The following is a 25612-nucleotide window of genomic DNA, read 5'->3' on the forward strand; positions in this document are numbered from 1 at the left end:
CCTGTCCCCCCTGACCCGACTCACCTCACCTTTGCGCCCGGCCCGGGGCCCAGGGGGGCCCCTTCCCGGGGAGGCTGGGTGGGGCCTCACCCTTCGCTTCTCCTTCCAGCCATCGTGGCCTCAGGCCACTCCCACATTTAACTCCCGTGGCTGATTCCAACCCCTGACGCGTCTCCAGACCAACCCCTGCTCCACTGGGCTGGGGGCCACGGCCGGGGGGGCCGACGCCCCATCAGACGCGCCCCAGGGCACTGCAGAGGGGTCCCGGCGCGAGCAGGTGGGCTGGGCTGGGCCCACGGTGCCCCCAGGCCGGGGTGGGGGCTCGGGAGTCTGGGCCTGGAGCCTTCCCCAGCGCCCACTCTATCCCCTGGGGGCAGGACGCCCCTCGCGAGCTCACGGGAGGCAGGTGCTGCTGCAGCCGGGAGCTGTGGTCAGGGCCACGGTGGACAGTCCCTCTCCTGGGAGGGGATGAGCGGGGCGGGGGTGGCACCAAGGTGCTGGAGTCTGTCCGAGCGTCACTGGGCACCACCAGCCGGCAGCACGCAGGGCTTGCCCTGGGGGGGGGTGGTCTTACAGGCAGACGGTGTGCAGGGGTGCGGGGCGGGGCGTTCTTCAGGCCAGCACAGACCCACCCCACTTTGCTTGACTGCTGACCTCGGGGGGGATGGACCGAGTGAGCAAGCAGCAGAAGGCGGGCCTACACGAACAGGACCACGGACCCCAGGGGACGGAAGACCGGAACATTCCATGTGGTGCAAACAAACCAGCCTCCACGGACGCCCCGTCCAGGGAGGCTCTCTCGGGCTCTGACGCGGGCGGGGCGGGCAGGGCAGGGCGAGGGTCCCCAGCGGGGGCGCCACGGGCCCAGACACAGGAGCCGGATCAGGGGAGTGCGGAGAGCGGCACTGGGCTCCCTCCGGCCTCAGCTGTCCGACCCTCCACAGGGAAAGGCTCCGGCCCGAGTGCTCGCCGCTCACAAACCAACAGGGTTTGGGCCGGAACAGGCTCTCACACCTGCACCTGCCGGGTTCACCGCACCTGCGCCCGCCCCCCCCTCAAGCACCTGGACCGCCCCCCGCCCACCCCGACACCTTCCCAAGCACCTGCGCCCGGCCCCTCGCACCTCGCCCGGCTCACACACCTGCCCCCCCCCGCCCCGCCCATGCACCTGTGCCAACCCGCCACCCCCGCCCCTGCGCAGACTCTGCCCCTCCCCCTACACCCCTACACCTGTGCCGACCCCCCCACCCCCGCCCCTGCGCCGACTCCGCCCCTCCCCCTACACCCCTACACCTGTGCCAACCCTGCCCCACCCCACGCATGTCCCCCTTCCCCTGCACCTGCCCCGCCCTCCTGTCCCCCACCCCCCACCCCTGCACCCACCTGCCCGCCCGCCCCCACACACCTGCAGCTCGCGGTTGTGGTTCTCGCACAGCAGCTGCAGGAAGCGCAGGATGGGCCGCATGACGGCGATGGCCGGGCCCGTGCTCAGCCTTCCCTCCGCCGGCTTCTCCCCGCCGCTGCCCCCGTCCGAGCCCGCGCCCGCGAGGTCCAGGTCGGCGTCCGCATCCCGCCGGTACATGCAGTAGGCCTTGGAGGTGGCCGAGGAGGCCTCGCTCAGCTGCCCCTTCATGCCCTCCCGCAGGGCCGGGCACACGTCTCTCCCTGGAAGCAGAGCGGGGCTGGCCACTGGGGCCCTTGCACGGCCCTCCCCGCACAGCGGGACAGCGGCACCCTCCACCCTGGGCCAGACGCCAGCAGGTCACAAGCAGGGGAGGGTTGGGGACGTGCCGGACAGGGCGGACAGGCCGGGACACAGTGGACAGGGACACAGTGGACAGGGCCTACGGGCCAGGCCATAGTGGACAGGGACACAGTGGTCATGGCTTACGGGCCAGGCCACAGTGGACAGGGGCACAGTGGACAGGGCCTACGGGTCAGGCCATAGTGGACAGGATCACATGGGCCAGGCCACAGTGGACAGGGCCATATGGGCGGGGCCACACGGGCGGGGCCCTGATGGAGCGGCAGTGCCTCTGCTGGCTGGGAAAGAGAGCACTGTCGTATGGGAGGCAGGGCCTGGAGGCCGCAGGGCAGCGGGGCTTGGGGTGACCCTCACCCGGACAGCCCTGCAGTGCTGAGCACCCCGGAGGCCCTTCCTTGGGCCTGACACGGCGCCTGCTATCCCAGGCCCGGGAACTTTCCACCTGCCACCGGGACATCCCCGAGCCGTGGCACCAGTAGCTGATTTTCCCTTTGGGGGGCTCTCACGTGGGGTCTGGAAGCCCGGGGCCACCGCTGGGGCTACTGGCCAGCCCGCCCAGGCCTCAGTGCCCGCAAGGCCCGAAGATGCAGTGATGCTTGGGCACTGTGGTGCCAAGGGCCACCTGGCCACCCAGGGCTGCACTTAGCAGTGTCGGGGGAGGACACGGGGGGCAGGGACAGAACTGGGCCCGGGGTCTCTTCAGAGCTGCTTCAAGGGCCACCCCAAGGCCATGATCACTTCAGGAGGAGCAGGGGCGGGGGGGTGTTGAAGAGGGAGTGAGAGACAGTAAGAGGGAGAGAGAAGGAGGGAGAGGGAGAGAGAAGGAGATGGAGGGAGAGGGAGAGAGGGGAAAAGGGAGAGGGAGAGAGTGAGGGAGAGGGAGAGAGAGAGCAGGAGAGATAGAAGAAGGGAGGGAGAGAGGGAAGGAGTGGGAGGGGGAGAGAGGAAGAGAGAGGGATGGGGAGAGAGGGAGAGGGAGGGAGAGATAGAAGAAGGGAGGGAGAGAGAGAGAGGGAGGGGGAGATAGAAGAAGGGAGGGAAAGAGGGAAGGAGTGGGAGGGGGAGAGAGGAAGAGAGAGGGATGGGGAGAGAGGGAGGGGAGGGAGAGATAGAAGAAGGGAGGGAAAGAGGGAGAGGGAGGGGGAGAGAGAGAGGGAGGGAGAGATAGAAGAAGGGAGGGAGAGAGGGAAGGAGTGGGAGGGGGAGAGAGGAAGAGAGAGGGATGGGGAGAGAGGGAGAGGGGAGGGAGAGATAGAAGAAGGGAGGGAGAGAGAGAGGGAGGGGGAGATAGAAGAAGGGAGGGAGAGAGGAAAGGAGTGGGAGGGGGAGAGAGAGGAAGAGAGAGGGATGGGGAGAGAGGGAGGGGGAGGGAGAGATAGAAGAAGGGAGGGAAAGAGGGAGAGGGAGGGGGAGAGAGAGAGGGAGGGAGAGATAGAAGAAGGGAGGGAGAGAGGGAAGGAGTGGGAGGGGGAGAGAGGGAGGGGGGAGGGAGGGGAAGAGAGGAAGAGGGATTGAGGGGAGGGGAGGGGGAGGGGGAGGGAGGGGAGGGAGAGGGGGGAGGGAGACGAAAGGGGAGAGAGGAGAGAGACCTACACACCGGCCTCTCGTCCCGTGCTCGCAGCGCGGGCGCCTGTACCTCGCGGGCGGGGGGCTGACCATCAGCCGCTCGCTGTCGTCGTCCGTCCCCTTGCTGCCCAGGTCCGCGGGTGCTCACGGTGACCGTGGATCTGATCTCCTTCTGAGCCGCCTTCATTCGGTCATAGAGAACTTTGAAGAATTTTTCTGACTTTTTTTGCTCGTGCAGCTGCTGGTAGAAAGAATACTGCAAGAAAGGAGACTCTCAGAACTCAGTGCTCAGGGGAGCAGAGCCGTGCGTCTACCCTGGGGACGGGCGCGAGCCTCAGGGGTAAGAGCACACAGTTTAAGCGCTGCCGTTATTATTATTATTGTTGACAGTGTCTGCCAGTCTCCTGTCCTATTAGTGTGTACTAATAAAAGTCTGTATTTGCTTAGTGCTTTCCACAGAAAGTCCGGCCTGTTTTCACACGCTACTTAGTTCACCCTTAGGGGTGATTTGAATTTTTTAACAAGGGGCACTACAAAAGTTGTACATTGTCATCAGGTCTTGGGTTAGAAATCAAACATACAGGACAAAAACAGCGCTGCGCGCGCACACACACACACACACACACTCACACACACACACACACACACACACACACACACACACACCGTGAAGCCCAGAGCAGACGCAGTCAAGAATCCCATGATGGGGGCTGGAGAGATGGCACAGCCGGGGAAGGCGTTTGCCTTACGTGAACCCAACCTGGGTTCGATCCCCAGTATCCCATATGGTCCCCCAAGTACCACCAGGAGTGACGGCAGCCCCTGAACACCGCTGGGTGTGGCCCCAAAACAAACAAAAAGAATTTCGTGATCTCCCTGGGCAAACAGAGCACTGCCAGCCGGAGCGATTTTCTCTTCCTCTGAATCCCAGTGTGTCCGTTGCCATGGCAGCTGCTCAGAGGCACCAAGAAACGGGCTCTGAGTTCGCGGGCGGCTGGGCCCTGCGTGGGATCGGGTCAGGCGGCCCCAGTGTGAGTGAGGGAGGGGGAAGGGGTCGGCACCAAAGAGAGCGGCCGGGCTGCGCGCCAGGAGCCAGAAGCCCCCGCCTCCCTCCTGCCTGGGGGACGACGACATGCTCGGTGGTGGGACCTGCAAGCCGTGGACGGGAAGACCAGGGACAGACACACAGCACTCGGCAGGAAGACCAGGGACAGACACACAGCACTCGGCAGGAAGACCAGGGACAGACACACAGCACTCGGCGGGGAGACCAGGGACAGACACACAGCACTCGGCGGGAAGACCAGGGACAGACACACGGAGCACTCGGCGGGGAGACCAGGGACAGACACACAGCACTCGGCGGGATGACGAGAGGCGCCCAGCAGGGCGGCTGCAGCGAGAAGGCTGGGGGACACCGAGTAGGAAGGAGTGACGCTCTCTGGGCGGGAGCGGCCGGCGGGTGTGCCGTGCCCGGGGGGCCCAGGGGCCCTGGACGCCCGCTGCTCTGGGAGGCCTCACTCCACGGGCGTCACGCCTACGGGGAAGCCCCGGGGCAGAGGGCAGGCAGCAAGCAGCCGCGCTGTGGTAACCATGGCAACAGGCTGGCTGCTGCTGAGATTCGGGGGACGCACAGCTGTCCCGGCGCCTGTGCCCCCCAGCCACGCTCACAGGGGGGCCGGGCACCGCCGACATGATGGGCTGGGGAGGGACAAGGAGCCCGGCTGTGCACGGGGCGGTCTGGGGGGCCTTGTGGCCCAACCAGGTTTGTCACATAGAACGGGCAGGCGTGAAGTCACCATGACCGCCGCTCCGGCACGCGATCGCAGGTTCCTGACATGGCGACGCCCTGTGAGGCCCTGGGCTCGCGTGTGTGTGCGTGTGTGTGTGTGTGTGTGTGTGTGTGTGTGTACGACCCACACGGGGCGAGGCTTCCTCTGCTCAAGACACGGACTTGACCCAGCAACTGGCCCCAGCAGCGGTGACACAGGAAGGGGCGAGTCTCCGGGGCTCGCGGGGGCAGGGGGACAGCGAGCACTGTCGCGCACAGGCGGGAGCCAGGAGGCCCGGGAGGCGCAAGAATGAAAGTGGGGCAGCCGCAGGGAGGCCCAGAGGAGCCGGGAGTGTCCCCGGGGGTGGGGGTGCCACCAGAAAGGAGGCGGTGCCCCGCCGAGGGCAGCCCGGGGCCAGCTGCGGGGGTCAGTCCTCTGATAAGCACCTCTCGGGCAAAAGGGCACCCGGAGGGGCAGATGGAAAGCACCGGAAACTGCGCCTGGCGCTGAGGAGCCTGGGGCGGCGACAGCGGGCGGGAAGAGGCTTCCAGGAGAAGCTCTCGAGTGAGTGCTCAGAGACGGCGCAAGGGCCGGAGAGGCAGCGGGCTAGGGAGCACTGCTGGGCTGGGGTCCCCGGAGGGTGGGAACCAGGCCCCACGGGAACTCAGGGGCTTCTGTCTGCCTGGAGCAGAAGGGGGGCTGGACCTCCAAGGAGGGGCCATCCTGTCCCCACGCAGGCAAACCCTAGCAGGGAGGGGCTCCCAGAGAGAGGGGGTCCCGGGGAGTGGGGTCCTGGGGAGTGGGGTCCCGGGAGTGGAGGTCCCGGGAGTGGGGGCCCGGGGAGTGGGGTCCTGGGGAGTGGGAGTGGGGGTCCCGGGAGTAGGGGTCCCGGGAGTGGGGTCCAGGGGAGTGGGAGTGGGGGTCCCGGGAGCGGGGGTCCCAGGAGTGGGGGTCCCGGGAGTGGGGTCCTGGGGAGTGGGAGTGGGGGTCCCGGGAGTGGGGGTCCCGGGAGTGGGGTCCTGGGGAGTGGGAGTGGGGGTCCCAGGGAGTGGGGTCCTGGGGAGTAGGAGTGGGAGTCCCGGGAGTGGGGGTCCCGGGGAGTGGGGGGTCCCGGGAGTGGGGGTCCCGGGAGTAGGGGTCCCGGGAGTGGGGTCCTGGGGAGTGGGAGTGGGGGTCCCGGGGAGTGGGGTCCTGGGGAGTGGGAGTGGGGGTCCCGGAGTGGGGCCTGGGGCCATCTGGCAGGAGTCTGGCTACCCGAGGGGCAGGGCCACGAGCACTGGGAGACGGGGCCGCAGGGAGGGCACCAGGCTGCCACACTGCCCTGTGCGTGAGAGAGCCCTCGCTGGGCTGGCACCCCTGGGAGGCCATGCGGGCTGGCCGTGGGGTGGGGGTGGGGGTGGGCTCACCGCCTCACAGGCAGTGAGTGCGTCCCCTGAGGTGCCCGGGGCCGGCGGGGGCAGCCCGGGCGCCCCTACCTGCGTCTGCGTGTTCCCGCCCTCCAGCAGCGCGATGCCCAGCAGGATGGCCTCCGAGAAGATGCGGTCGTTCTTGGTGCTCACGATGACGTCTATGACCAGCTCCGAGGCCCCCTCCCTGTCCAGCAGGCACTGGATGTCCGACAGGGAGGTGCCCGCCTTGTCCGCGTCCGGTCCGGAGAAGCTCCCTGGGGCGAGGGGCGGGAACGTGAGCCCACCCACCGGCGGCACAGCCGACCTGGTCTCCCCACGCGGGGGGCTCGGCCCCCACACAGTGAGCTGGAACAGAACCTCGGGTCTCCAAAGCACCCAGGGGCCCCGGCAGGAGCAGTGGGCGGGCAGGGACCCGGACCCCACCCTGGCCACCACGAACGGGCTCCTGGGTCCCGCCAGAGCACAGAGCCAGGGGAGCTGAGCGGTGCTGGGTGTAAACCTCCCACCAGAACAGCACTTGTCAAAAAGTCCAGGGCCCAGTTCTCTAACCCATTTACTCTGTGTCTCTTAATTGTGCATTTAGACCACTGACGTTGGGAGAGATTATTGCAGATACTCTCTCAAGACCTGTATTAAAAACCCTAACACCCAAAAGGACAGAGAGAGTAAGAGGGAATGTGCCTGCCACCAAGGGCAGGGGCAAATGGGGTGGGGGTGGCGGGGGGGACACTGGGGACATCGGTGGTGGAGAGTGGGCACTGGTGGAGGGATGGGCAGTCGATCACTGTATGACTGAAACGTAATCACGAAGGTTTGTAAGTCTGTCACTGCATCCCATGGGGATTCATTAAAATTAAAAAATTGTTTTAAATTTTTTTAAAAAAGTCTCAGGCCAGGGGCTGGAGCAATAGCACAGTGGGTAGGGCACTTGCCTTGCACGCGGCCGACCCAAACTGACCCAGGTTCAAATCCCAGCATCCCATATGGTCCCCTGAGCACCGCCAGGGGTAATTCCTGAGTGTAGAACCAGGAGTAACTCCTGTGCATCGCTGGGTGTGACCCAAAAAGAAAAAAAAAAAAAAGTCTCAGGCCAGAGAGGCGGCACGGGGTACTGCACGTGCCTTGCGGGTGGCCCACCCGAGCAGGGTCCCCAGCACCCCAGGGGCCCCGAACATCACTGTGGGCCTGGGGGTCTCCGGCGCTGTGGGGTCTGAGCGGGTCTCAGCAAACCGCCAAGAACCAACCAGACGGGCCCCCGGGCCCTCCTGGGCACCCCCCCCCGAGTGTGTTTCTATAGAAACAGCCTTTGAACACGAGCTTCCTCCTTTCCGTTCGCAGCTTAACGAGTCGTTCATCTGAACTCTCTGGCCAAGGCCAAAAGGGAAAAATCGATTCTCACTTTCAAACCTGCCGTTCGGCGAAGGCGGAAACGTACGCAGGTCTGAACTGTGTTCACGAGTGACTCTGCAGGGCTGTGCCCTCTGCTGAGGGGACAGGCTGGCGGCAGGGCAGGGCAGGGGGTGGCACCTTACCTCCTCCGGGCGCAGGCTTCGGGTAGGTCCCCGAGAGGGCGCTGCCCGCCCCGGCTCCATGGTCGCCTTTGAAGTATCGGTTCAGGAGGATTTTCCTCAACGTGGTTCCCTGAGGGAGGACAAACGGCGTTACTGGCGCTTTATCCAACAAGCAGGGATGTCAGCGGACAAGAGACATGGAAACGCCTCCCGGGCAATGACCTGATCTCGCCAGGGGCCACACAGTGTTGTTCAGGGGTCACGGATGGGGGGGTAGCCAGAGTCTCACCCGTGCCGGGCCTGTGCTCTAGCCCTGGGCTCTCACCCTAAAGAGTAACTTGAAGTTTCACATATGTTGAGATAAACACTCGCACACGCGGGATCAGAGAGCGCACCAGGCCCGCGTGCCGCCACGCGAGGGTCTCGTCCCCGTACCACATGGTCGCCGCAGACACCAGCCCTGAGCACACAGGGAGGGGCCGGACACCCGATTCCCCACAACGCCCTCGTGGTTTTACTTCTCTCCAGAGTCAAGGAGAAGCTGAGGTACTGTCAATAGAATGTGCTAGAAAAGCCCAAGTGCTGTAAGTGTACGATGGCGCCAAAGGCCAATGCCTGCGGCCTTTGTGCTCCTTAAGGAAACAGCCACAATGGCTGGGGGAGGAGGCAGCCGGGGTAGAGAAGGGACCACTGAGTCAGCGATGGCTGGAGGGATGCTCGGGGTGGGAGATGTGTGCTGAGAGTAGATAAAGGACCCAACGTGACGGCCTCTCAGTGTCTACACTGCAAACCACCATGCCCAAACCAGAGAGAGAGTGTGGGGGAAATTGCCATAGGGGGAGGGTGGGAAAGGGGGGGTGGAGAATCCACACGGGTGGGGGGATGGGTGTTTGATCCTTGTATGGTTGAAACTCAAACATGACAGCTTGTAACTGTAGCTCAGTGATTCAAGAAAAAAAAGAAAAATTTAAAAAAAAAACAGGCGATTTTTTTCTGCCCCCACGGGAGATCGACCCCGGAGGCAACTGAACCACTTTGGACAGGAGCGGCGCCCCCAAAATGCCTCCAAACTGTGTGTTCGGAGCTACTGGCCCAGGCGCCGCCAGCGAGTGATGCAATTACCAAAAGAATTTTCCCTGGACTTCATAGAGAAATCCAAAACCACGCTAATAAAGAGACCTAATATCTCTTGATTGTCAGCAACGTGTAAATGTTCCTTTTTAGCAGGGCTTACCGTGGGGGGAAACTCCAAACAATAGTACTGAGTTTTTTGTTGAAGGGTAAAAGATTGTAGCGATAGAATTTTAGGCAGAATTTTCCCTGGACTTTATATAGAAACCCAAAACCACGCGGCCGGGCAGCCTAATGTCATCTAATCATCGGCAATATGAAATGGTTCCTTTGTAACGGGTTGGACTTTGGGGGACCATAATAGGGTTAAAGTTTGTAGCGACGTGTAATTTCTGGCTGTACTTTCCCAGGACTTTATACAGAAATTCAAAGCCGCGAGGCCGCTGCCATGGCCGCGCAACCTAATGTCATTTAATCATCACCAATATGAAATGGTTCCTTTTTAACGGGTCGGACTTTGGTGGGAAATCCTAACAAGAATAGTAAGTCTTTTGCTGAAATATTGAAGGCAACCAAAGTGGTAGCCATCTCTATAGACTGAACTAAGCCGTATCCCCACGCCGGCTGAGAAGAAATATCCTTCTTTCTCAGGAAGAAACACGGCGTGGCGTTAACCATAGTATGATGTCCATTAAGCTGACACGGACCTGGTGGCGTGGAAATGGGATACAAGGGAATAAATTATTATGTACTTGGAACATCGGGATACTGGTGGAATCTCGAGCCGGGGCCGATACCAGCGTATTACTTTTGGTTCCAGAAACTGCTTGCAGACGTTCTACCAGACTATCAACTAAGCCAGAGCCCCACGCCGGCTGATGACGGGAAATAACCATCTTTTTCGTTTTTTTTTTCCCTTTGTCAGGCAGCATGGTGATTACTAAACAGGCGTGAACTCGGTGGCGTGGGACGAGGGGGGAAAACAATAGAAAAGTTATGTAACAAACAGCGGGACTTAACATCTCTACATTCTCAGCAATGGAGAGCTATCAAATGCTTCCTTGACAGTAGGACTGTCTTTTCTTTTTTTGGGGGAAACCCTAGCAACAATAGTGAGTTATGTGTTGAAACATGGAATGTAACCAAGCTAAAGCGTAAACGAAGTGAAACTTATCACTTACAAGGGCGGGGACTGGGGGGGCGGGAGGGGGCGGGAGGTATAATGGGGTGGTTGGTGATGGAATATGGGCACGGGTGAAGGGAAGGGTGTTTGAGTATTGTATAACTGACATAATCCTCAGAACTATGTAACCCTCCACATGGTGATTCAATAAAATTTAAATTAAAAAAAAAAAAAAAAACAGGCGAGAGACAGACGCGGCCACACCTGCATCCTCCTCCAGCCTCGAAAGCTGCCCGGCGCCCAGACCCACCCTGCGTGGCCTCCCAGCCCCGCCCTGCCCGGACAGTCCTTCCCTCTGAGTGTGGCACCTCCCCTGCTTCTCGCAGGGTCCGAGACAGATTATCTAGGCCTGAGCCAGAGCCCAGGCCGGCTCCCGAGACGCCGGCAGGAGAGCCCGTGGCCACGTCTCCCCAGACAGGGAGAGACACTCGCACCTGTGCTGGAAGGCCGGAGAGGAACGGCTTCTTCCCGCTGTTGTCTCCAAAAAAACGCCCCTGGTGCTGCGGGCAGACAGGCCGGGCAGTGGTGGCCCGTGGGGCGAGCCAAGGTCACGGCCAATCCGCCCCCGCCTCTCCGTGCGGCTCATTCCAGACTCCGGGGCTGACGGTCCCGGGCACTTATCAGACTCATAAACACCAGAAGCAAAGGAACAGACGTTCATTCTGGCATCCCCAGAGCCCCGGGGCGCCAGGGACCCCAGGCCCCCAGCCGGGCTCAGGGGTAGTCTGGGAAGCGTGTGTTCCGGGGAATAAACCGGGCTTTACTCGGCATGAGGGCTCGGACCCCCGGCTCCCCTCTGCCCGTGCCCAGGGGGCACCTGCCTTTCCTGCTGCCATACCCGGAATGCACAGAAAGGAGAGGGTCCCCCCAAACTGTGCTCTTCACAAACCAGGTGGAGGGGCCGAGGGAGACGGGGAACTGCGCATTGCACCTACCACCGGAGGCCATGCCCGGTAGACCAGCCTCGGCCCCGCGGGCATGCACACGGGCCAGACCGCAATGGCCGGAGCGCTCTCTGCACACGCGTTCTCCTTCTGCACACAACGTCCCGACAAACCTGAAATAACTTCTAGCACACCGAGAAAAAGGCAAAACTAACAAATAATAAACCACCTGAAAAATCTAAATTCTGCCTGCCATGAAGCAGGCCCAACACGCTATACTTGTGAGTGAGCAAACTGGCATGTCCGACCCCCCCGAACAACAGTGGGGAACACCCCCCCGCCCCGTGGCTGCAACTCCCCGGCTGCCAGCGAAGACACAGCCCGTCCCGACAGGCCACGGCTGGCCCGGGTCTCTGCGTGACGCTCAGAGTGGACATGCCAAGGCCACGGCACAGGGTCCAAGAGCTGACTTCCGGGGTCAGTATCACCTTCTGACCAGGGGAGGTGGGGGGGCTGGGCTGGGGTCCCCACTTGTCTTGGGGGGGTCTTGGGGGGGTCCTGCTGTGTCTGGGGCGGGCTCCACGTGGCGGCTTGGACGAGGCCCTGCTCCACAGACCCTGCCGGCTGGAGTGAAGCATTTGGAGAGCGACTGTTCTGGCGCCAAGCTGGCAAGTAACTGTGTGAGGGCCAGCGTGCTGTGGGGGGCTGGAGCGGACACGCCCGTTCCAGAAGGGGGGGACGTCCGGGAGAAGCCGGTATCTGCTCTCACTCCCCACATCCACCGTGGACTCCCCCGGGTGTCCTGCTGACGGCGCCCCTGCCCGTCGGGCCAGGGAGCCAGGACCCCGCCAGCTCCAGGCCGGGGCGCAGCTCCCCGCCCCCCTCACGGGACACAGCCCAGATGCCCGCCCATGGGCGACGTGGCCAGGAGAAGAGAGAGGGACTTCCCGAAGCCAGGACTGAACAGCTCCAGGAAAAGGCCTTCTGCGGCCCGAGAAGGCGAGCGGGAGCCTGGAGGCCCGGCCCTCCCCCCCCCCCCGCCAGAGTCCAGCCGCACCCCCTCCCCTGACCGGCCACTAGCACAGGAACCGTCGCCCGCCTGCACATGAAAACGCCAGGGCCAGAGCCGCCTCCTGTTTGCAGAAAGGCCGTGTCTCCCCGGGGCACCGAGAGCGCCAGGGGTGCGGCTGGAGGCGGGGCCGGTGCCCGTGGGGCCTCCTGGCTGCCCGCCTTCCCTTAGCGGGGAAAGCAACAGGCTGATTTCTTCCCCCACTGGGTGATAAATGCAGGAGGTCACCCGAGTCTGACTCCACTCCCAGAGTCCTAGAAAACACGTCCCGGGCTGGGAATTCAAAAGGTAATGGCAACTGCGAGCTACACACGCTTTATTCTTATTTATTCTTATTTGGGGATTTGGGGGCGACACCGGTGGTACTCGGGGCTCACTCCTGGCTCTGTGCTCAGGGCTCACTCCTGCTGGGACTCAGGAGGCTGAAAGCGGAGCTGGGGATTGGACAACGCCGGCCACGAGGAAGGCGAACGCCCAGCCCTCCCCACTGTGCCGTCCCTCCAGCGCCCCCCTTCCTTCCCCATGACTCCGGCCTCCCCCCTGCACCACCGCTCCAGCCCTCCCTGCTGTGCCATCACTCCGGTCCGACACATGCTTCATTTGGACTTTTTGTACCAAAAAAATATCACCTACTGAACAGTCTGAACTAGACTGGCAGGATGGAGACTGAAGTGAGACTTATTCTCCACAGTCTCACCCTAACGCAGAACTTGGGACAAGCCTCTGAGGTGCTTCCTTGAGTTTTTCAGTCTCTGACAGTAGATCCCATCAGATCTTCCCAGTGACCCACAGTAGATCCCATCAGATCTTCCCAGTGGCCCACAGTAGATCCCATCAGATTTTCCCAGTGACCCACAGTAGATCCCATCAGATCTTCCTAGTGGCCCACAGTAGATCCCATCAGATCTTCCCAGTGGCCCACAGTAGATCCATCAGATCTTCCCAGTGGCCCACAGTAGATCCATCAGATCTTCCCAGTGACCCACAGTAGATCCCATCAGATCTTCCCAGTGGCCCACAGTAGATCCATCAGATCTTCCCAGTGGCCCACAGTAGATCCCATCAGATCTTCCCAGTGGCCCATAGTAGATTAAATCAGATCTTTCCAGTGACCCACAGTAGATCTGATCAGATCTTTTCCACATTTGAATTCGGGATTGGAGGGGTTTATTTTCAGCATAAAAACAATCCTAGCCGCTGTATTGGAATTGCATTTGGTCCATCACCATAATCAGCTGTCTCTTTAGAGACCGCCTCTGGGAAGCCTTGGCCAGTCTCATAAATTAAAACTGATGATGCCAATTTCTTGGTCACTGACTCCAAAGAGTCGGCCAATCCCTTGGCTGCTGCTTTTCCTAGATTCCTTCAGACAAGAAGCTCAACTTCAACAGCAACTACTGTAGTCACAGCCGCTCTTTGTCAGCACCCTGATACAGTCAGGGTCTAGAATGACTCGAGCATCTCTAGAGCACTCAGAAAGGAGTCATGGAAGGGGCTGAGTGACAGCACAGGGTTAGCTAAAGCACATGCTGTGCACCCAGCTAATCCGGGTTCAACCCCTGGAATCCCATATGGTCCCCTGAGCACCGCCAGGAGTAACCCTGAGCATCACAGGGTGTGACCCCAAAAACAAAACAAAAAATACACGTAAAAAAAATTTCTTTGAAGAATCACTTTTGAAAAGGCCAAACAAAAAAAAATTAGCCAATTATTCCGCTGTCAGAATGACCGTCTCCGAGCAGCTCCCCTTCATGTTCCTGTGACATACTGACTGCGTGTGGCCCTTGACGCGTTCGGTCCAGAGCCAGGAGTGAGCCCTGAGTATCACCAGGTGTGACCCGAAAACTAACAAAGAAATGCTTTAAAAAATAAAAATAAAAAAGAGTTGAGCGGGGAGGGAATGAATGGGCTGGAGAGGAGCCTCAACCACCACATCCTAACAGAAGCGAGACCAAAGATTCCCACCACAGGTCAGCCCTGACCTCACTGACTGAGCCGTGACCCCTGCGCAGCCCTGCTGGGGCCACAGAGCCTGCTGGGCACTGCCAGGCTGACTGACGAGTCGGAGCAGGAACAACCCCTGAGCACCACCGTGTGTGACCCCCCAACTGTATGCACCTGGTCTGCACGTTACTCAGGGATGCCAAGGATGGTGGGGCTGTGGGGGGTCTGGGGAAGGGGCCGGTGAGGCGCTGCAAATGGAACAAGCAATTCCCACAAACAGATACAAAGTATACCTCTGCTCTTCAACAGAAACAAACTTTAATAAAATAAAATATTGCTTGGAAATGCTATAATTTATAATGAAGAGTCAAACTAAGGAAACTTCTATCTTCTGTTCCTCATCATGTGAGAACAATATTCTTTAATGTTCATTGTGATGCTGAAAAAATGATGCAAACTTCCTTTCGATCACTCTTTTCCCAACTGCATTACTTTTGGCCTCCTTTCAGATACAGGATCATCCTCTATTAACTCATGTTCTGCGTGTTAACCACCATTTTCAAAAAATTATCCGGTGACAGACCATGAGACGGTGATTCCGAGTTGGTGGGAACTAGAAATTTAATATTCACCGACACTTCAGAGCCCCTCCGTGATTATGACTGAGTGACCGGCAGTCTCAGCTCCAACGGACCGCCCTCCGGGGAGCTCGGGGGCAGTGCGGTCTCCGAGGAGGTCCCCTCTCCGGGAACCGCGTGCCAAGCCCGGGCCGGGCGCTGCGGAGCTGCTCTCCGGGGTGAGAGACCTGATTCTCGCAGGCTGGCGGGTGGCCGAGTCTGCGGCTTACACAGCGTTACAATGTTGCTACCATGTAAAAAGAAAAGAAACGGGGAGGGGCTGGAGAGATAGGAGCGGGGAGACAGACTCAGCACAGAACTACAGCCCTGTACGCCCCCCACACCAAACAGAAATAGAATAAAATAAAGCAAATAGGGCTGGCGAGAGTCTAAGGAACCAGGTGCAAGTGTTGCCCAGTTCAGCCCCCTGGGAACCGAGGGCTGCAGAGCGGCCAGCACGGCGGGGCGGCTGGGCCACCCCTGGGCCATGGCACTCAACCACAGACAACGATCTCCGGGGTGGGGGGAGCCCCACTCCCCAGCCAGAGGTCAAGCACAGAAATAAGGAAAGGTCAAGGGAAACAGGCCACTGACCCTGGCCGGAGTCTAGGAGCCGGCTGTCCCGGGAGCTGAGAGGAGAGGGGGGCAGCCCGCCCGCCCCCCCCCAGGCGGCTGACCCGAGTGCACCCTGTGCACCCACCCGAGGGTGCTGGGCGTCCCTGCAGGGCACTGCGGGGTCTGGGACCCCCCGTGAGCGCCCACAGTGCCAACAATGTTCCCCACACATCTGGATATCCCTGGGTCTCACCAGCCCGAGGGGGGTCGTGTGGGCCCTTAGGGCCCGAGAACGGCAGCCCCCTTTTCTCGCGTGGGCCATCCCCCCCGGGGCTGAGGGGCCTGAGGAGACGCGGCCTGTGGAAGAGGCGACAGGCAGTGCCCACGGCACAGACCAGCTCAGCGCCCGGCACTGGTCGCGCCCGACTCCGTCTTCCCGCCAACGTGAAACGGTGAGAAACTGCTGGATTACAACTCTAAGCATTTTAGGGTTGACTCTGGGTTGTCCTTTCTCCTCCCCCCACCCCAGCAGAGAGCTTAGCCTACTGAGTTACTCCCACCACAGTGCTCCCAAGCACACCCAACCCCACCGGGCACTCCCAACCCTCCGTGTCTATCTTTGACCTCTCCTCTGTGCTCCGCTTCCCCTCACCGCTGATCCTTCTGTCCCCAAATCAGACCCTGTGACCTGTGACGTTGACTTCTCCCGAGGGCTCTGGATTTTGATATTTAAGTGAAATACTGCTTTCCTCTTTCCTCTGTGTCCTTAGCATAGCTTGCTTCAGTGCAGTGTCCCTTTCGTATGGGCACAGGAAGACAGTCAGTGCTAGGCTTTTGCAACATGGGAGTTGACTCCAAATAATATTTACTCCCGAACACCTGTCACATTTACTCGACTTAAGCCTTAGTTCCTAAAGCCCCCCAAAAGGGGGTCCCAGCAAGGGACAAGGATGGACCCAGGGCAAGCCGTAAGCTACCCGGGCATGGAGAAGGGACAGGCTAAGCGCCTTAAGAAGTATAATTAGGAGCTGGAGTGATAGCACAGCGGGGAGGGCATTTGCCTTGCACGAGGCCGACCTGGGTTTGATTCCCAGCATCCCATATGGTCCCCTGAGCACCGCCAGGGGTAATTCCTGAGCGCAGAGCCAGGAGTGACCCCTGTGCATCGCCAGGTGTGACCCAAAAAGCAAAAAAAAAAAAAAAAGACGTATGATTAGAGCACAGTCACAGAAAAAACTGACACGACCCAAAAACCAAGAGACCAAATAAGGACCCTGCCGGGGTTAGGAAAGATTAACCTGGCCTGAGCACTGTCGTCTGGGATATAGAGCGAGATGTCCCCAGGAAGAGCCAACCTTTAAGCTTGATATATCTCTGTGTCCATACAAAACGACTAGAAATATTATTAAGGGGTAACTTTAAGACGACCGTTTGAGTGGACTACTAGTGAGGGAAGGAGAGAGCAACACGCCCTCGGACGGAATCCCGCACTCGGGCGGATCTTCTAGCTGGGACCTGGAGTGCTGAGCTCCTGGACGACATTCTGTCCTGAGTAAGTGTCCTGGAGTGCTTCCCCGCAGGGGGCTTTCCGTCTGCGCGTGCTTCTGGCCACGTCCACCCACACCTGTGCATGGCGCCCCAGCCCCCATGACTCTCCAGGACTGACGCTGTGAGGCCTGAATAAATGGCCGCCAACTACCAACCAGCCCCGGGCCCCTGTTCCTTTGTTTGGCCATCACCGTCGGCCGGCCAGGGGGACGGTGATTCAGCCCCCCACACACCAAGGGGACCCTCGGGTCACTGCAGGGTGGTGACCCTGGAACAGCTACAGAAACGACGCCAGGCAGCGGGGAGAGGGGGTTCATCGTATCCCCAAGCTACCCCCGAGCTGTGTTCTGTCTGACGCCAAGTCCCTTCTAAGTGTCGCTGCCATCTCACCTGGGTTGGGCCTGCCTATGATTTGGCAGGTCGAGGACACCGTGACAGCGACAGGAGGCCCAACAGGGCTTGGGAATCAAGAGTCTTGGGAAAGGCTCTCCTGGAAACACACGTTTACGACAGACAACAGGAGACGGCTCTCCGTAAAGACGAGCCTCCCTCCGGGGCCTGCTCAGAGGGCACAGACAGTGCGCGTGTGGCCGGAGGCGGGAGGGAGCCGGAAGCTTCCAACTACTGGCTGTAAGAGAAAAAGCTGCGATGGCTCTGGGAAACTGGCGGCTGCTGTGCACTGAGCAGTTCCCATCGCTGCCCCTCCTACAGGCCATGTGCAGTTCCCTCCTACAGCCCGTGTGCAGTTCCCATCGCTGCCCCTCCTACAGGCCATGTGCAGTTCCCTCCTACAGCCCGTGTGCAGTTCCCATCGCTGCCCCTCCTACAGGCCGTGTGCAGTTCCCTCCTACAGACCATGTGCAGTTCCCATCGCTACCCTTCCTACAGGCTGTGTGCAGTTCCCTCCTACAGGCCGTGTGCAGTTCCCATCACTATCCTTCCTACAGGCCATGTGCAGTTCCCATAGCTACCCTTCCTACAGGCCGTGTGCAGTTCCCATCGCTACCCTTCCTACAGGCCGTGTGCAGTTCCCATAGCTGTCCTTCCTACAGGCTGTGTGCAGCCCCTCCTACAGGCCATGTGCAGTTCCTATCACAGCCCTTCCTACAGGCCATGTGCTGTCCCCTCCTACAGGCCGTGTGCAGTTCCCATCACTGCCCTTCCTACAGGCCATGTGCAGTTCCTATCACAGCCCTTCCTACAGGCCATGTGCAGTTCCTATCACAGCCCTTCCTACAGGCCATGTGCTGTCCCCTCCTACAGGCCGTGTGCAGTTCCCCTCTCTACCCTTCCTATAGGCCATGTGCAGTTCCCTCCTATAGGCCGTGCGCACGAGGAACCCAAACGCACGCCCGGCCCAGAACTCGTGTGTGAATGTTCACAGCAACACTTTTCATCAGCGGCAGCCAAGTTCAAACCCCCCAAGGCACCGTGAGTGGTAAATGGAGAAGCAAACTGTGGGTGGGCCCATAAAATAGAAACTTACTGAGCAATAAAAGGAGAGCAGGATACGGACATACGCCCCAGCACGAATGAGCCCTGGGAACAGTGCCAAGTGGGAAACGGAAGCTGGGGGGGACGGGGGGATGTCGGGAGGGGGCGAACGTGTAGAGACACCGCCAGAGCAGCCCTCGGAGCCGGGCGCGGCCGGGCAGCGGCTGCCAATGGGAATGAGGTTCCTTCTGGGGGGTGAAAATGCTCGCGTGTGAACTGTGGGTGCTGGCGGCGAGTCTGAGAGAGCACTAACAACCACGGAGCGAGTCCTGGGGCCTGACCAAGCTCCGTGGGAAAGGTGAACGACACCGGCTAGACTGACCGACAAAACTCACCCGTCCAGTGGCTTTAAAACACGCCCGACGGCGATAGTGGAGGCAAAGGCCGGGAGGGTGGGCCCGCGGCTTGGAGGCCGACGTCACGTGCTGGGGGAAAGGGCAGGTGGGACGGAGAAGAGACCACCAAGCAAGCGATGGGCGGAGGGACCACTCGGGACGGGAGATAGCTGCCGAGAACAGGCCGTGGACCAAGCACAGTGGCCGCGTGGTATCTACACTGCAGAGCACAGCACCCAAAGGAGAGAGAGAGAGGAAGTGTGTCCGACATGGAGGCGGGGGGGGGGGGGGGGGGGCGTGGCGGAGGGACACTGGGACACTGGTGGTGGGGAACGGGCACTGGTGGGGGATGGGTGCCCGATCACTGTATGGCTGAAACTTAATCACGGAAGTTTGTGAGTCTGTAACTGTATCTCATGATGATTCATTAAAATTAAAAATTAAAAAAAAAACAAACCCCACGCCTTACAGAAAACGATGCCACCGTCCAGCTGTGCTCCCCCCCCCCCCCGGCCGCCACTTCGTCCAGCTCCCGCCTCGAAGCGCGTCCGTGCAACAGATGGCGGTGATGGGGCGTGTTCAGGACGTTACATCTGTCAGTGGGACGCCAGGGCCCGGACTGACTAAACACGAGAGGGCCCGGGCCCGCGAGGAGCCCGGCGCCGGGGGGGGGGGGGGGGGGCGGCGTGCGGAGTCGGGAGCGGGGCCGTTCTCGGCTGGCCTGAGTGGGAAGCCCGCCGGGGCACCGAGGACAGGCTGGCCGGTTTCCATGGATACCTCACACTGCCTGAGGTGGAGAGACTAAAAATTACACGCAGCGTCATGAAAATGATCCTCCTCAAAGAACCGCAGCGAAAGACGCGGTGATAATCCTCCCAAGGAGAGGAGCCAGAATTAATTTTGTTGCTAAGTGGCTAAGATTTTCTTTAGGTATTGGAGGCGGGGGGGGGGTGGGGGGCGGGGGTGAGGGCAACAACACTTTAAAAATTAAGTGTGGGGCCAGAGAGATAGGAGGGCAGACAGGACACTTGCCTTGCGGGCGGCCAACCTGGGTCCGGATCCCAGTAGCACATATGACCTCCCATGCACTGCCGGAAGTGACCCCCGAGCACTGAGGCAGGAGTAAGCCCTGAGCGTACTGGGCTGTGGCTCCAAAACCAGAACAATGAAGGTCTGTCCTCCGAGTTTCCTCCCCCTGGTGGCTGCAGTTACTCTGACGGACTCACACACTTGGCTGCAGGGAGTGTGCCAACCGGGCACCCCCAGAGAGAGCACTGGGCGTGCGGGTGGCACCAGAGTCTGAACGCCAGGCCCCGGCCCGAGGGCAGGAGCTGGCACCCGCCCCACGGCTGGGCCTGGGGGCTGCCTTCCGGGGCCCTGGGCCTTAGCCCCCACCAGCAGAGGCAGGGACGGACACGGCTTGCCGTGAGCCTCGGGAGTTTTAAGAATATTCGGGCTTTTCTAGGAAGCGAAGCTCTGGAATGGCTCCAGCTGAGTTTGACTAACGTGGCAGCGTCCTCTGCTGCCCTCTCCAAAGACAGGGGCCCCGTAGTGACCAGCAGGCCGCCCCGCCCCCGCAGCCCTGCGGGTCAGGCTGCACGTCCCCAGAGGCGGCCCAAGCGCCAGCCGCCCCCCAGGCGGGCAGGCAGGGCTGCAGGGGACCCCGGGCGGGAAGGCGCCGGTCCACGCACCTGCTCCCGCACACCACGGTGCTTCTCCCACACCCCGGCAGGCGGACAGGGCCCCCACATCCGGGAAGCAGGAGCGTGGGCCGGGGGCAGGGCGCTCGCTGCTCTCGGGTCTGAGGGGCTCCCAGGACGCCGGCAGGACCCACCGTGCAGTCCCCTCCCAGCACCCCCGGAGACCGGGCCCTTAGGAAGGACGGAGGCAGGCAAGGGGGGCGAGGGGGGCGGTGATCGCTAGAAGTGTGGGAGGGGAGGGGACGGCCCGGCCGGAGAAGCGCCCGGGGCTGGTCCCTCTGGCCCCTCTGGCCTCTGGACACAGGGCTAGTCTGGGCTGGCCGAGGGACTTTCCGTGCAGCAGCCCAGCCAGGGGCCCTCCAGGGCCGTCTGAGCGCAGGGCCCAGCCCGTGGGACAGAGAAACCAGCCCCGCGTCCTGCCCTCCGAGGGCCTCAGCACACGAGGAGGGCGCCCAGGCTCGGGGTCTGGTGCGTGTGGGCTCTGGGGAGGGGGGGCCCACCCGCCCCCCCATGGTCCCCTCCCCGAAAGCCATGCCTGATCAGATGCTTGTTTATTCCAGATCCTAAAAAGAGCCATATTGTGAAACTGATCTTTCGCTTCCCAACGGGGCCTGGATGAGCCGCAAACAGCCCCCGCCCCGCCCCACGCACACGCACACGTGTGGGAGCCACCGCCGAACACATGTGCGGCATGTTGGATGCAGGGGCAGGTGGCCAGCAGCTGTGGGCGAAGGGGGAGGGGGGAGGGCGCATGTGCCCATCCCGCCCCCGCCCTCCCCACTCTCCCAGCCCCCCGGGTGCCCACCTGCCACCCCTCCCGCCCTGCCACCAACACGCCCTTCGCCCCTCCCCCCACATCAGCCTCCTCGGCACACACGGCCCGGCTCCCCGCCAGGGACCACGCAGGGCCTCGCCCTGGAGGGGCCGTGCCTGGGGCCCCCGGCCTGGGGCATTTCCCTCCTGCCCCCCAAAGCTTCTGCTGAAGTTGGAACTGAGGACCAGGGAGACGCGAGGCCCCTGACGCAGGGGAAGGCGAGCACAGGGGACAGCCCCATGGGTCCAGCCCTGCCTGGCCGGCTCGCCTCCCCTGCACGGGCCCGAGTCCCGGAGCCCGGCGGGACAGAGGGAGGCTGTGAGTGGGGATCAAGGAGTCTGCCGAGCACTGGCCGAGGAGCCGGCACAGCAGGCGGCCACAGGGCGGCCATGGGGTTGGGGGGGCAGCCTGGACAGACGGGGCTCCCGGGTCTGGGCCGGTTCCGTCTCAGGACGTCGGCCCACGTCGACCTCTGCCTGGGGAGAGTCAGACCCGGGGCATGAGCTCATCGGGAAACCGTGGGCAGCCACCGGGCAAGCCAGCTCCAGCCCGCAGGCCCCACGCTGACCACCTCCCTGAGCGGCACCGTCCAGCCATTCCCTCCGCCCTCCAGACACACACACACGCACGCGCATGCACACACACATGCACACACGTACACACATACACGCACACACGCACACACACATACACACATGCACACACATACACACACGCACACACATGCACATACACACACGTACACACAAGCACACATACACATACACACATGCACACACGTAAACACACGCATACACACATACACACAAGCACACATACACATACACACATGCACACACACACGCACACACATGCACATGCACACACACACACATGCACACATGTACACACACGCATACACGCATACACACACGTGCACACACATACACATGCACACACATATACACATACACACGCACACACACATGCATACACGTACACACACATGCACACACGTACACACATACACGCATACACACACATGCACACACGTACACACGTACACACATATACACACATGGACACATGTACACACAAGCACACATACACACATGCACACACGTACACACACGCATACACACATACACACACGTGCACACACATACACATGCACATGCACACACACCACCCACATGCATGCACATCTCACACATGTGCAGACTTGCAAGCGTGCACACATGGCGACTCTCTCCCTGGTGCTCAGCCTAGCACACACACGGTCTCATCGAGGCCACTAAGCAGAAGGCGCAGCCGAGTCCGGGCACAACGTCAGCCCCTCACAGCCCTCCCGCTCGAAGGCACACAGCAGGCACACGTACCCGGGCCCAGCCCCCTCCCCCTGACTGTGCTCCGAGGAAATAACAGAGCGTCTGCACGAGGCCTCGCAAGGCTCTCGCTGTTTCACCAGCTGCGGGAGAACGAGGTGCTGAGTCCCTCACCAGGATCCATTCTCGGGCCAAAAAAAAAGAAATTATAACTCTAAAGTTTTCAAATGTGAGAGGAGGAAAAGAGACAGGAAGGGGACGGGGAAGGGAACTGAAGGGTGGGTCCTGCAGCTGGGGCCTGACCGGCGAGGCCACGAGGGGGGACTAGAACGATCGTCGGTGTTTCTAAGAAGTCCAGAGGGAATGATTTACGGGACTCTTCAGGGCCATCGTGTGTTTCCAGACTTGAAATAAATCCATATAAGAAAGACCCTCTGCACTGGATCAATCGAGTTCCACCCTGGCGGGAGGTGATGATAATTACTGCAAAGCGGACTGTTGTTTCTGTCTGCCTGCCCGGGCCTCGGTCTGCACGAGTTCCAATTCCGTCTGGAAAGAATCGTCTCTCGAGCCATCCTGGGTGACTTACATAACCAGCAGCCACCGTCTACAAGGGTCGCCCCGAGGGGCTGCTCCGTCCCACCAGGCCCACCGCTGCGAGGCTGGTCGCAGCTCCTCGAGGCTGAGCCTGTGGCACGGCTGCTGGTGGAGGGGAAACACACTTTCAAGTGCCCCTAGAGCCGTAAGGAGGCCCCTGAAAGTTTGGCCATTCACAGTAACTAGGAAGAAGTGAGTCTCAATTAAACAACTCACTTCAAGCTCCTGTTTTGATTCATCAAGCACTTAAAAAGCTACGAGGGAACCTTGGGGTCTGCTCTGCTGGTATGATAACGGGAATGCAAGCCACCCCCGGGGGACGGGGCTTCAGTGTCCTCGTCCGCCAAACACAGCGGGGGGAGAAAGGGCTCAGAATCTCCCGGCAGATGAGCCACGAGACAAAGTCATGTCTGGCTCAGAACTCACTGTCAAGGGGAACGAGACGCCTAAGAGAGCAGGAGTAATGGGGCCCCTCAAACCCTTCTGCTCAGGACCAGCTGCAGGAGAGGGGAAATATCCTCCCGGCTTGGGAAGAAGGAGTCTCCGGGGACAAATAAAAGTGAAAGCTTCTCTCCGGCTATTAGTAAAAATAACTTCCCTGGGATCTCCACAAACCAGCTCGGATTTGGAATAGGGCAACTTTGAGGAGGTCTGTTTGGGGCCACACCTGGCAGTGCTCAGGGGTCACTCCTGACAGGCTCCGGGGACCAGACGGGAGGCTGGGGATCAAGTCTGGGTCAGCCACAGGCAGCACCAGTGAAATGTGCTTCCTGCTGTACTATCTCTCCAGCCCCAGAAAAATACACTTAAAAATAAATAAATGAACTGAAAGTCAAGAAACAGAAGAGCAGCGTCCCCTATTTTCTCCAGACTTCTGGGCGGAAATCCAAGCATTGTTTCACATCCAGATGTAAGAGTGTCCGCTCTGGCCGGGCGTCAGCTGGGAACGCGCTCGAGGCCCGAGAGTAAAATGTCCTTTAGCAGCACCCCAGGGCCTGGGGACAGTCGGGGCGTGTGCCCGCTAGGATGACCCGCTTCACTTCCCGGGGCCACATGGTTCCCAGGCATTGCCGGGTGCAGCCTGGAGGCCCCTGGGTGCAGGGCTGAGGGTGCCACCTCCCCGGGATCAGGGTCACAGAGCCCCCCTCACCCGGCTGAGTAGGAATCGCCAGGACCCCGACGGCCTGAGCTCTGCTGTGAGCAAATCCCCACACACCAAGACGCACACGCAGAATTCCAGTGTCTGCGTGGCTACCCCTTGCCTGTGGAAATGGACACTGGTACCAAGGAGACCCAGGAAACACCCGGAACACTTCACGGGGGCTCCCAGGCAGTGCCCGGGAGTCACTGCTGGCAAGACTTGCCCAAGAGGGCTGAGGAAGTGGCCCTACAGGGTGGGGGACAGCAGGGTCACCGGACAGTGCTCAGGGTCTCCACAGGCAATGCTTAGGGGGCCGCATGGGGCTCGCGGTGGAGCCGGGTCAGGCAGAGCAAGGCTGGACCCACCCAGCATGCGCTCTCCTGGCAATGAAGAGACAGATGTCACCAGACACCGCCAGGGACGCAGAGGGACAGCCCGGGTGGCGGGCTCCAGGAGCAGCTGGGCGGCCGAGGGAGGGCAGCGCGTGAGAGGGGGGCTGGAGGCGGAGAGCTCGCCCAGAGAAGGCAGAGCTGCCCTCGGGTCTCGGAGCCCAGCACAAACGCCCAACTCCCGCGCAGCACCAGGGGCAACGGAACAAGAGGGACGGAGGCGAGAGCCAAGACACGGAGGACAGGGCCACGGGAGATCCGGACACAGAGGAGCAAGGCCACGGAGATCCAGGCCACGGAGGACAGGGCCACAGAGATCCGGACACAGAGGAGCCAGGCCACGGAGATCCGGACACAGAGGAGCAAGGCCACGGAGATCCAGGCCACGGAGGAGCAGGGCCATGGAGATCCGGACACAGAGGAGCAAGGCCACGGAGATCCAGGCCACGGAGGAGCAAGGCCACGGAGATCCGGACACAGAGGAGCAAGGCCACGGAGATCCGGACACAGAGGAGCAAGGCCACGGGAGATCCAGGCCACGGAAGGGCAAGACCACGGAGATCCAGGCCACGGAGGAGCAAGGCCACAGGAGATCCAGGCCACAGAGGAGCAAGGCCACGGAGATCCAGGCCACGGAGATCCAGGCCACGGAGATCCAGGCCACGGAGGAGCCCGGCCACGGGAGACTACTAAATGGTGTGTCCTGGCTCCGGAAGGAGCTTTCAAAACTACACACATCCCCCCCTCTCACTCCCCCCTGTAAACCAACAGAAGACGCCACAGCCCAGATATGAAGGCGGGGCGGGTGGGAGCAAGCGAAATGCAACAGCAAGGCTGGCCAGTGACAAAGGGCTCACAGGAGCGTGGAGTAAAACTGCACCAACATGGCTGGCCTGCATGTTCATAAATAATATGAAATTTTGACCTCTGACACTACAGATCAC

The 25612-nt window shown here is 60.9% G+C and overlaps 1 protein-coding gene across 1 annotated transcript in view; it reads right to left on the bottom strand.

The window, feature by feature from the left end:
- Nucleotides 1-25612, bottom strand: part of ITPR2 (inositol 1,4,5-trisphosphate receptor type 2) — a 317220-nt gene that overhangs the window by 96647 nt on the left and 194961 nt on the right. The window contains 5 exon segments of the mRNA XM_055118479.1: nucleotides 1406-1665; nucleotides 3394-3469; nucleotides 3471-3587; nucleotides 6579-6766; nucleotides 8045-8153. Of these exon segments, the coding sequence (XP_054974454.1) occupies nucleotides 1406-1665; nucleotides 3394-3469; nucleotides 3471-3587; nucleotides 6579-6766; nucleotides 8045-8153 (750 nt within the window).

Source organism: Sorex araneus, chromosome 10, assembly GCF_027595985.1.
Source record: "Sorex araneus isolate mSorAra2 chromosome 10, mSorAra2.pri, whole genome shotgun sequence".
NCBI classification, from domain to species: domain Eukaryota; kingdom Metazoa; phylum Chordata; class Mammalia; order Eulipotyphla; family Soricidae; genus Sorex; species Sorex araneus.